Source organism: Prinia subflava, chromosome 19 (assembly GCF_021018805.1).
Source record: "Prinia subflava isolate CZ2003 ecotype Zambia chromosome 19, Cam_Psub_1.2, whole genome shotgun sequence".
NCBI classification, from domain to species: domain Eukaryota; kingdom Metazoa; phylum Chordata; class Aves; order Passeriformes; family Cisticolidae; genus Prinia; species Prinia subflava.
The window spans coordinates 281,161-293,364 of record NC_086265.1 but is presented as its reverse complement, the minus strand read 5'-3'; the positions used below and the strand labels follow the sequence as shown (position 1 = coordinate 293,364).

The following is a 12,204-nucleotide window of genomic DNA, read 5'->3' as shown; positions in this document are numbered from 1 at the left end:
AAGAAAAAAGCTTCTGGTGAGATTCATGAAGTCCTGGTGGGGCTGAACCACAGTATCTGCAATGTAAGCCCTGCCCCTGTCCCGAGTTATTGCTTCATGTCACCGATTTTATGGACAACATAAAGCTCCATTGAAGCTAGTGACTATTTTTTTTTTTAGGTTGCACAGCTTAAGTCATGCATGGGGAAGTATTCCTTCTCCAAAAACAACATCTCTTTGATTGTGCTCTATATTTTAGTGTACTAGAACTAATCTGCTAAAATATTCATGTAGCAAGGAAAAATGGGAATTAAAAAAAAATAAAGTATGTGCAGTGTGTCAGAATTAATGCACCTAGTGGAACATTAACTTTTGTATTTGTAGGATTTTTTTTAACCTTGCTACCTTAATGGCATTCTGAAGCAGCATTTTACAATTTTAAAGTTAGGACTTTTCTTTTTAAAGTTCAAAGATTAAAATAGAATAAGGGCAGGAAAGGGAGGGGTAAGTAGAAGATAAAAGAGCACCAGGAACTGTAGAGCTGGGTCCTCTGACTGGTAGGTAAAGCTCATAAACACCTTGAATTAATCATTTCCTACACAGGATGAAATTCCAAGCATGTAAGTATAGAAAGCTATGCAATAACTAGGTAAAAATTCGGAAGAGTCTTAATGAGATCTAAGAGAATCACAGGCAGAGCTGACCCTAAGATAGTCTTAAATAAATTTCTCCTTCACATGGCTGCTTTTCTAAATGCGTGTACATGAAACATTAATACTTTTGCATGGAAAATACCACGTCTTTGGATTGTATTTTCATTTTAGCTATGGAATTCTGCTGCACATGTGCTGAACTCTCAGCTTAATAAAGAGCCATCTTTATTACAACGTGATTTTTAAAATTATATGAGTAATTTGCAATGTTAAAGGCTTCTGAAAATCCAAACTGTAAGAACAGTTTTGAAAATGTTAAAATTGACTGCCTGACTCTATTCTGCCCTTAACTACAAATCAGAGGAAGCTTTTTGTGCTCTGACTCAAAGGAAAACAATGAAAACATTTTTGGCAACAAAACAATTGGGAAAATTACATTCCAAACTGAAAATTTTATGAAACCAGAGAGTGTGAGAGCAAAGGAGAGAAGGAAACCCGTGGTCTGTGATGGAGGCAGTTTGACAGGGGGAGCTGAGCTGCAATCCCTGCAGGTTCAGCCTGGAGAGGATCCAAACCCTCCGGAACCTGCAGCTGCTGCATCCCAGCTGCTCCCTGGCCTGCACTGCTGCATCTCCTGAGGCTCCCTGCACTGCTGCATCTCCTGAGGCTCCCTGCACTGCTGCACCTCCGGGGCTCCCTGCACTGCTGCATCTCCCGGGCTCCCTGCACTGCTGCATCTCCTGAGGCTCCCTGCACTGCTGTACCTCCCGGGGCTCCCTGCACTGCTGCACCTCCCGGGGCTCCCTGCACTGCTGCATTTCCCGGGGCTCCCTGCACTGCTGCATCTCTGGTGCTCCCTGCACTGCTGCATCTCCTGAGGCTCCCTGCACTGCTGCATCTCCCGGGGCTCCCTGCACTGCTGCACCTCCCGGGGCTCCCTGCACTGCTGCATTTCCCGGGGCTCCCTGCACTGCTGCATCTCTGGTGCTCCCTGCACTGCTGCATCTCCTGAGGCTCCCTGCACTGCTGCATCTCCCGGGGCTCCCTGCACTGCTGCACCTCCGGGGCTCCCTGCACTGCTGCATCTCCCGGGGCTCCCTGCACTGCTGCATCTCCCAGGGCTCCCTGCACTGCTGCACCTCCGGGGCTCCCTGCACTGCTGCACCTCCGGGGCTCCCTGCACTGCTGCATCTCCCAGGGCTCCCTGCACTGCTGCATCTCCCGGGGCTCCCTGCACTGCTGCATCTCCCGGGGCTCCCTGCACTGCTGCATCTCCCAGGGCTCCCTGCACTGCTGCACCTCCGGGGCTCCCTGCACTGCACCGCTCCTCCTGCACAAGGGCCATGGCAAGAGCTGCTCTGCTGCCAGCTCCCAGAGCAGTGCAGGCTGTCTTAGAGTTTGGGGAGGAACTTTAATCCTATCAGAGAAAAAAATACCCCAAAGCACCCTTGACTCACAAAAATAAACTTGTATAAATTGTTTCAAAATTGTATCTTTAAAATGCATTTTAAAATTTAAATAGGACTTCAAGCTTTAAGATATTCCTTCATTTTCTGACTGAAAAAATCCTTGAAGAATTAAATTGAACTGTGCAGAAATATTCATGGCTAAACATACTGAGATATGAATCAATACAGGAAAAAAACAAACCAGAAAAGAAAAAAAAATCCAGATGCTTCCCTGTCCCAGATTTGCCTACAAACCTCAGGACACTTTTATTTGAATATATAATGAAGTGTGTGCTCAGGTCACTGAAATGAACAAGACACCTTGTCTCTAAGTTTAATTAAAAGATTTCTTCATTGGATTGTGTTGTACAGAATTCTCATTTGTTTTGTGTTTGCTGTAATTGCAAGCAGTCTCCTGTCAGGCAGCTCTGTGCATTCCCCTCAATGTGTGCTTTAATCTGTACGAGGGGGCACAAGTAGGACATTAATCTCCCTGAAACAGCCTTTACCCTTGCATAGGCTTCCATCTAAATAGAAATCTGATAATTTCTAAAAAAACCCCATGGCTTTAGCAAGCAGGGCCTGACTTTCAGTTTCTCACTACCCCTGTTTCTTTACTGCCCCTTGGCTTCTCTATCTGTAAGGGTACCAGAGGCTGAATTCACTGATATTTTAAACACTTAATTTGATAAACGTGCATGAATCCCACGGGCTACAGCAGGAGCCCCCCGAGTGTAGTGCTGAGAGCTGGGATTCGATCTGCCTTCTTGGCACACCTTGCACATGGGGACTGCTCCCCTCTTGTGCTGTTTTCTGGAATGTTCTCAGCTGGCCAGGAGGAGGAGTTTGTCCTCGGAGAGCTGCACTGAGAATGTGCCCAGGTGTGCAAGGTCACCTGTTCCTGCGTGGAGGTGAAACTGCTCGGGCTGCAGTCAGCAGTTGTACTGCATCATGGCAGATGTTCTGCCCTGCGGACTGATGAGGTTTGGGTGATTACAGAGTGGGCAGAGCACGAATGCCCAGTGCTGTGAGCTGGATGCACGCTGCCACTGGTTTTTGACTCCTGCACTTGGCTCTCCAAACTTCTCTGGGAACTGAAGATATGACTGCAGTATTTTTATGACCATCTCTCAGATCTCTTTCCCTGCTCCCTCAGTTACTGACTCACCATCTGTATTTATTCTGTGTGATACCAATGTTCTGTTATCCCCACTTCCACAGATGAAAAAATAATTAAAATCTTGCTCATTAAAGAATTTCACAGTAAAGAAGAGTTCAGCCTGCTGCCTTGCTGCCAGAACATAATTGACAAACTCCTTGGTGTGGAGGCTGACATTTCATTAATGGTCTCACCACAATTTCCTATTTTCATTTTCTCTTACAGACTAACAGCTAAAGCAGTGGCTGTTCTCTTACCAATCCTGGGGAGCTCGTGGATCTTTGGCATTTTGGCTGTCAATGCCCACACTTTAGTATTTCAGTATATATTTGCTGGTTTTAATTCACTACAAGTAAGTACCTGGTGGGAAAATTTATGGCTACAGAAATGCTTCTGAGATCAAATTAAATGGATCATTAGTAATGTTTCTACATGTTTATGCTTATTGCATTTTATTCTGTGTTCCTTCCTCTGTCTTTTAAGTCTTGCTAAGAATAGAGTGCTGGCAATTGCTTGTCTTTGTTTGAAGAGAACTTGTATCCCACTCCTTAGTGTTTCCAGTGGCAATAATTAAATAAATGAGACAGCACTGAGCTTCAGAAATGAACTGAAATTCATTCTTCCAGCACTGTGTACCACAGGCAGGATTCTTCAGTAGAGATGCCAGGCCAATTTTTCAGTGCCAATTTGAGGCTTCATTACTGAGACTAAATGAAAACAAACACAAGTTTAAGGGAAGGATCAAAAGTGGAGCTATTCCCTGTGCTGTACACAACTCCTGCATGCAGGAAACTCAACCCTCATCCCCTTGGCACAGCAATCCAGAAAAATAGCTCTGTCCAAGAGGAATGTAAACACCTGCTTAGCTCTCAGCAGACATTTCAGCAGAGCATAACCCTGTAGGTGGGTTACACTTCTTTGCCAAACAGTGCTTACAAAGAGGAAGAAAAAAACAACCTCCTAGAAATCCTTTCTTGTCCCGGGAACAAATAGGACTATGGATACAAAAATAGTGAAACAGGGTGCTGAATACTACAGCCAGGAAAATAAAGTTATTTTGTGAGGGAAAGGAATGTATTGGAGTAAAAGCCCAAAGACAGCAAAATTCTGACATGAAAATTTTCCTTGTGCTAATACCTTGCTTTTTTAATCTGAAAAATCCTGATCTGGTGTCTCCCTAAGAGCATTTCCCTCTCCTTGGTCTTTGCAACCACAAACAGAAAGTTCTCTTGTTGTGATGAAACAAGAACTCGTGCATATTTTCAGCCAGATTTTTCCTTTAGTACAGCAAAGTTTAGGAGGTGTTTGTTTACAGGAATAGTTCCAGACAAGCCCCACAGTAACCTAATGCTGCAGGTTTCTCCAGTTTCACTTGGGACACTCTGGTTTAGTGCACTCAGATATTTACAGGGCTCTGGCTGCCTGATGCCTGTGCTGTACAGTCCTGAAAGAAACATGTTTCTGTATTTGATTTTCCACAGCCAGACCTCACCCTTCTCCCTTCTTTCTGTTTTCAGGGATTTTTCATGTTCCTGTTCCACTGTCTTCTGAACTCAGAGGTACGTCACCAAATGGTGTTAACAAATTTGGTGTTATCAAATTCAAAGGACATCAATGTGAAGCAAGAACAGACTTTCTCCATTATCATTGCCTACTGTGGCACTGATTTCCTTTTGCTTTTAATTAATCCATTACTGTTTTGGCTTTGTGACTTGCAGCATTTTTACCCCTGCCTGACATTTGTTTTAATTAGCATAGGAAAGGTTTGAAACACAGGACAAAGATAAGAGGAGCAGCTCAAGAGTCAGGAGAGAAGCTGCCCTGAGGGAAGGGGGGGCTGAGCTGGGAGAAGATGCCAAAAAAGTGGGAGCAGGACTGGCTCTGGCAGCTCCTCTGGGGGCCTCTGTTACAGCTGCAGTTCCAGGGAGGAAAATAAGTATTATTCTCAGCTAAACATACTTCTGGATGCTGCTCATGCAGTCCTTAATGGGAAACTAAACTGAGAAGGTGTTCCAGGTATTTTTCTTGGCGGGAAGTTCAGTTTTTCATAGGGGACTGAGGCATCTTTTTGCATTAAGGCTGCATTAGAGCAACTGGGACTAAGCCAAGACAAGGCTGGTGTAAATTTGGCTGGCAGCATCCTCTCCTCCCATGGCAGAAAGCAGAAAATGCTCAGCAACAAGTATTCCTGAAAAGAAATGGTTTCCAAAGGACCATTTCAGGCCAGGGGAATGGGCAGGGGAGGCCCTGGGGCTCTGCTCCCCACAGTTCTTTCTCCTGGATGTTAACGAGCACCTCTGCCCCACAGCCTGCTGCTGCTGCCTGTGCAACAGCAGCACCCCGGCTCTTCCACAGAGAAATTAGTATTTATTAGTATTTGCAGCCTGTTCCGTCTCAGAGCATGTGTGAGGAGCCTGCCCCAGTGGGGCACCTCGGGATTTAGCTAGAAAATGTGAAAATGTCCTGGTCAAAAGTCCATAAATACAAAGAAAAGTGTAGGGGTGGACTGTTTGTTGTTTAATGGCACAGTGACATTTGTGTGGAGGAAGGAAAAAGGGAAAATGATTGCAGGCTGCACCTGTGAAAATAAACACATCTTTTCAGTGGTTTCACTGTTTTTTCCAAAGGTTAGGGCTGCCTTTAAGCACAAAACCAAGGTCTGGTCCCTCACCAGTAGTTCAACACGCAACATCAACGTGAAGCCCTTCAATTCAGACATTGTAAGTATTGCTCCTTTTCTTTCCCCTCTTGTATTTGAGTGTTCCACGTTAAATTGTTGGAAAGAACAGAGCAGGCCCATGGGTATTTTTAGTACCAAGGTGCAGACAGGTGGAACCAGCCACGTTCATGAAGCTGCAGCTCTAATATCTGTTTTGAAAGCAAAGGACAAAGCCCTGCTTTCTGGGAAACCATCAAATAAAAGCAAACACAGCTTTATGAACTCTGGATACGGTTCAACAAGGCTATTCCCACCAATTGCAATGGAATTCTGCATTCCAGCAGCATTTTGGCAATGTATTGCACTCCTACTCTTAAGCCAACACGTGAATATCCTTTTCTAGCTCTGTTTAGATTGTTTTGAGACAGAAGACATTTGTTTTTATAAAGAACCAGACACCTGAAGTGATAGGTATTATTAAGTGATCGTTGCCAATCACCTTAGATCCTGGCAATATCTGTTTAAAAATCCTTTATGGCATATGCTCTCAAGACCCTGTGACAACACTGTAATGTAAATAGATGCTTCCAAGCTTTTATTTCATCCAGGCAAGAGTGGCTTGGCAAAATAAACAAATCAATTTTCTATACTATTTTATTTTCCAGATGACTGGGAACAGGCCAGGCACAACTCCCACGAAGCTGAACACCTGGGATAAAAGCACCAATTCAGCGAACCGCATCGATTTATCAGCAGTCTGACAGGAACAGCAGCTCCTCGGAGAAAATCAAGCCATACATTCAGCACCTCTGACACCGTGTCCACCAGATTTTTCTCACTGCTAATAGCAGTAGAAAACTGGAGTTTTAAATCAGTGCCTAATGAATTGGTAATTGCTATATTGTTTTGTCGAGTCAATAGCCCTCGTTGCTTGCCCTCAAACGGTAACACGTTCTAGCCCTTGGCTATTAGCAGTATCTGTAAAGATGACCAGCACAAATATACACTGGATGGTTTTGTCAGCGAAGATGAAAACACTAGGTATGCAAGAAGGGCTTATTGCTCTCTGAATCATTCCAACGCCCAGAACTGAGGGAGAGCACCATACCTCTGAAAAGATGGATTTTTATGCTCTAAAATGAAATGCTTCCCATTGTGATGTTGTAACGAGACTATTCCTGACTTGCTGTGCTCTCTCTGTTTACATTTATTACCTTACAGAATTGTCAAAGTGAAGTTGATTCAAAATACATAGTATGATGTTTAGTCCAAATGCTACAAGGAATTGAGGGAGAGGCAGGTTCCAGCTACTCCCCTCCCAAAGTGGCTGTGGATTAGCAAAGCTAAGAAACACCCAAGCAGCACCTGTAATGTGTAACTCTCCCAGGTGTGGCCTGTTAGTATTTGAGAGCTCCCTGTTGCCATGTTCTCAGCAGAGGCAGAAGTGGCTGTGGTTGTCCTCCCACAGCCCCTCTGTTGCTGCTCTGTGTCTGCTGACACATTGCCATACAAATTATTCCCCTGCCTTGCCTCGGGGTGCAATCCACAACTCTGTGTCGAGTGCATTTTGCAAACTCACTGTGGCTTTTAGAAACCAAGGCCTGGCACTGTGACTTCCCTCTCTCCTGTTGCTGGTCATTTCGAGACACTGAATTCCTGCCGCAAAGGTGTCACACACTGATATACTGTGAACACAGCCAGCCGACAAATAGGTCTGTGTATTGTCTCCTGCAGACAGCTTTTAAACAAGTCTCTGCAGTCTCTTTTGTGGTTTTAAACTCTGCTCAGCATTTAGTAGCTTCTGCTTTAGTACTGCTATGAAGTATCTTTAAAGAGGAAAAAACCGCTGTGATTTTTCTTGTGACCGGTGTTCTGTGGGTTTCAGAGCGGTGCCAGGAGCACGAGGCAGGGCCACTCAGCTGTGCCACACCTGCCCCTTGCCAGCTGCAGGGAGCAGAGTTCCAGAGCCCTCAGGTGCTCCAGCCCCGCTCAGCAGCCGGAGCCCTCCAGGGGATGTCCCCTCCAGGGGAGGTCCCCTCCAGGAGATATCCCCTCCAGGAGATGTCCCCTCCAGGGGATGTCCCCTCCAGGGGAGGTCCCCTCCAGGAGATGTCCCCTCCAGGAGATGTCCCCTCCAGGAGATGTCCCCTCCAGGGGAGGCCCCTCCAGGGGATGTCCCCTCCAGGGGAGGCCCCTCCAGGAGATGTCCCCTCCAGGAGATGTCCCCTCCAGGAGATGTCCCCTCCAGGGGAGGCCCCTCCAGGGGATGTCCCCTCCAGGGGAGGCCCCTCCAGGAGATGTCCCCTCCAGGAGATGTCCCCTCCAGGGGAGGCCCCTCCAGGAGATGTCCCCTCCAGGGGATGTCCCCTCCAGGGGAGGCCCCTCCAGGAGATGTCCCCTCCAGGGGATGTCCCCTCCAGGGGAGGTCCCCTCCAGGGGATGTCCCCTCCAGGGGAGGCCCCTCCAGGAGATGTCCCCTCCAGGGGATGTCCCCTCCAGGAGATGTCCCCTCCAGGGGATGTCCCCTCCAGGGGATGTCCCCTCCAGGAGATGTCCCCTCCAGGAGATGTCCCCTCCAGGAGATGTCCCCTCCAGGGGAGGTCCCCTCCAGGAGATGTCCCCTCCAGGAGATGTCCCCTCCAGGGGAGGTCCCCTCCAGGGGATGTCCCCTCCAGGGGAGGCCCCTCCAGGAGATGTCCCCTCCAGGGGAGGTCCCCTCCAGGAGATGTCCCCTCCAGGGGATGTCCCCTCCAGGAGATGTCCCCTCCAGGGGATGTCCCCTCCAGGGGTGGCTGTGCAGCCGCAGCTCCCGGCCCGGCCGCAGCGCTCCTGCCCTGGCCTGCTCTGCAGGGATCACCGGGGCGATTCTCCCTCCTGCCCGCCGGGCTGTCAAACAGGCAGAGCACAGGACACCCTTCAGCCTCATGTTCCGCTGAGATCTGTCGTGTTGGCTTTTTTAACCTTAGTTAAATGTTTGTGTCTTCAGCAGCTCAGACCATTCCTGGTCCCAGTGAATGTGCTGTTTGCTTCCAAGAGAAAAGGTATTTACACTGCAATATGCACAGTGGAAATTTTCTCTTGGACAGTAATTTATCAAAAGGTAAAATGAAAGTGAATTGATCTTTAGGGAACAGGAATTCCCCATCAATTTTGACTGAATTTAGTGAAGTGTTTAATCCAAAAGACATGGAATTGAAAGTTCAGAAAAACTCAACGCATTTAATTTCCATTTGATCCAAACCAAGTTTTGTCCATGTTTCCTTCTTGCACTAAAAAATAAAAATCTGTTTCAGTTTGGCCCAATCTTTCCTGCCTTTTCCCCTTCCTAGCCAAGACCTCTTGGTGTGAGCCCCAAACTGGAAGCCCAGAGCCCACCCAAGCTTGTTGAGCTTACAGCTTAAAACATTCTACAGAAATTATTTCAGTTGCACCAGATCCATGCTGAATTTCTGCAGCTGGAACAGAGCAGAAGTGCACATCACACATACACAGGCATGGAATCCATAGGCTTTATTCTCATGTTTCCTAATGCTAAATAACTCCAGTCGTTGACAACTAACTCCAAAGAGAGGCTCAGTAAAAGCTAAACATGTAGATGGCTGTGTCTTCATTTGGGCTTTTGTGTATGGTTTTCTCCTAGCCTTTTCTGCACTACTCTGGCTTACAGCTGTGCAAATATATGGGCTTTTCTTGGCCTGGAAATGATTTTTTTCCCTCAAAAGACCCTGTAGACAGAGCTCTTGGAATGTACAGAGGAGATGGAATAGAAGAGTACTGTGATAACAGTGCTCAGAGTTTGTACTGTGTGCAGACAACATATTTAAGCATATTTTTTATACTGGAGCATATGAGTTCTTTTGGTTTTGGTTTGTTTCTTTGGTTTGTTTTTGGGCTTTTTACACTGTGACCACAAACCCTCCTTGATCATTTCTCTGCTAATCATTGTACTATAGTACAAAGTCCTGTGAATGAACCAGACAACATATAAAAGCTTTATTTTTTCTAATCTTCATTTTTAAGAGTATTCCCCTCTGCACAATTTTCATTGCCTGCCTTTCCTCCTGTGCTGTGTTGTTCATTTTGTGACCACTCAAGGTCCACTTCAGAAAAACCTCAAACAAAGACATACCAGTGACAGCACAAAGTGGCAGTGGTACAAAGGGCTAAATCAGTTTTTCACCCAGGTATGGTCTGTTTTAAAATTGCTCAGCAAGAATATGAAAATGAGTTTGGTTTTGTACGTTTGAACGGGACATGAAGTGTTATGTGCTGAGGGAGCACTGATGATCCTGTGAGTCTCTGTGGATGCAGGAACTGCTGGACGGGGCTGGGATGAAGCAGTTTTATCTTGTTCATGGCCCAAGAGGTTTGGAGCACTGAATTTATCACACTGCATTGGGGATGGGGCTGCTTCTGGTTTTGACAAACTGGTGAAAATCCCCTCAAAGTACAAATGTGTTCTGTTGCCATCAATATCCATTCTTTTTGTTTGTTTTTCTTGGTACTGAATGCAGCAAATGTACTGAATAAGAAATGCTCAAATGAATCTTTAAACAATCTCTTCTGTCCTCAGTCTCTTGAAGCTTGAAAATCCTGCAGTTTATTTATGGGCTTGTATATAGCAGCTATTACAATATTTTTTTGGACAGCATCATTTTGTCAACAGTATGAAATCTTAATTGAATGAAATGTGAGTTTTAAAAATAGGTAATGTAACAAGGATTACTTTGCCAGTAAGTAGTAAAATAATTTCATTTTGTTGTTTTTTCCCCCTCAAATAAATAAGAAATCTTAATTTCCTAAAATAACTTTGTATTTGTTGCAATTATTCTTTTGACATGAGTTGTAAACAATAGCATAACAACGAAGGTTCCCTATCCCTATAATTGCTTTGTTGCAATTATACATCAGAGCTTCACTCCTGCTGTCTGTCAGGGTGCTGAGGCAACGTGCAGCAATATTTCTGTGTTAAACTTTATACCCAGAGAAGAACTGTCCTGAGCCTCCCCAGCAGGAGGAGAACCTCTGGCTTCAGCCCGAGCAGTGCAGAGCCGGGGCCAGGCCTTGCCGAGTGCTGTGTCTGAAGTTTTGGCTGCAGGGATGCTTTCAGTCCACAGCAGGTCAGAAGTGAGGGGTTTTTAACTAATACCTTTTGTATGAAAACTTTGCTACTCTTGCACTTTTATCTGAACATGATAATGTAAATCCAGAAACGTCACATCCCAGTCTGCTCGGCTCCCTCACAGGGATGCAGCCCTGCAGCTCTCCTGTCCAAGGTCAGAGCTAGCTCTGGGGTGATTAACAGACTGCCTGCTGCCTCCTCTGTGCTGCAGAGGTGTGTAGATGTGGTGAGCTGTGGTAAAATAACTGGAGCAATTGTATGCTGAAAAATTACAGATTGGGATTTAGATGAGAAAGGTTTTTCATCCTCTTTCAATAAACCTTCCCTTGGTATTCTTTAAAATCCTGTAGCAAGGCGTACATAAAAGAAAGCTTTCTTGCTATTTTGTGAAACACAGAGGTTATTAACATTTATCATTCATGACAGAGTTATAAATTCGATCATTTTGGCACTGGCTTACATCATGTTTGCCTTTAAAAATATTTTCATGATATCTGTGTTATGCTTGGCTGACTCCGCGTAGTGTGTCATGGATAGTTATTGCTGTAATTGCCCTTGTTCACACAATTTTCCTTCTCAATAATCCCATATGTTCTTGGAATTCAGAGGCCATATTTCATCTTATCAAGGATGATTACAACACTAAATGTACCCTGACACCAGCGCCTTCCCCAGGTGCTGGCAGGAGCACCAGGGGACGTGTGAGCCTGTCCAGCACCTTCCCATGGATGCTCCCTTTGCTCAGGGGGCTGCCCTGGACTGCTCCGGGCTCTCATTTACCTCTGCCAAAGGCAACTGAGATGTCCTCTCACCCCAGTTATTGTCTGTTGTTGCTGAATAAAATCAGGCTTGATTGGGCACTGAATGTGTTCCTTTGAGCATTCTCCAAGCTAAGCATTTGCTGGTATCTACTCACAAACAGAGAATAAAGCATAAAACAGTTCAAGACCAGAAAACCCAAACCAAAACACACATACAAAACCACACCAAAACTGCAGCACAATTAGCATCTCTGCCACCACAAAACCCTGGTTTTAGTTCATGCTCATAATATTGTGGAGAAAAATGCAGAACCTATGATGTAGATGGGAAAACAGTGTGAAAGATGCTTTCTGGTTGTCTGAAGGCATTTCTGTCAAATTCAGTTATTGTTTACACTTGCTGAATGGTCTGCCTCAGACACC

At 45.6% G+C, this 12,204-nt stretch overlaps 1 protein-coding gene across 6 annotated transcripts in view; it reads left to right on the top strand.

The window, feature by feature from the left end:
- ADGRD1 (adhesion G protein-coupled receptor D1) overlaps positions 1-10,706 on the top strand; it is a 116,529-nt gene extending 105,823 nt beyond the window's left edge. The window contains exons 23-28 of one of the 6 annotated variants that reach the window (XR_010082673.1): positions 3,465-3,591; positions 4,757-4,798; positions 5,867-5,959; positions 6,564-7,929; positions 8,324-8,562; positions 8,610-10,706. Coding sequence is in view for 4 of the 6 variants with exons in the window: in XM_063415600.1 (XP_063271670.1) it covers positions 3,465-3,591; positions 4,757-4,798; positions 5,867-5,959; positions 6,564-6,659 (358 nt within the window). In the remaining 2 variants the exon portion in view is untranslated. Of the gene's footprint in view, positions 1-3,464; positions 3,592-4,756; positions 4,799-5,866; positions 5,960-6,563; positions 8,242-8,323 lie in introns of those variants that run through there. The other 5 variants (XR_010082672.1, XM_063415600.1, XM_063415596.1 and 2 more) reach the window with 5 other exon arrangements.
- Positions 10,707-12,204: the final 1,498 nt, after the last annotated feature.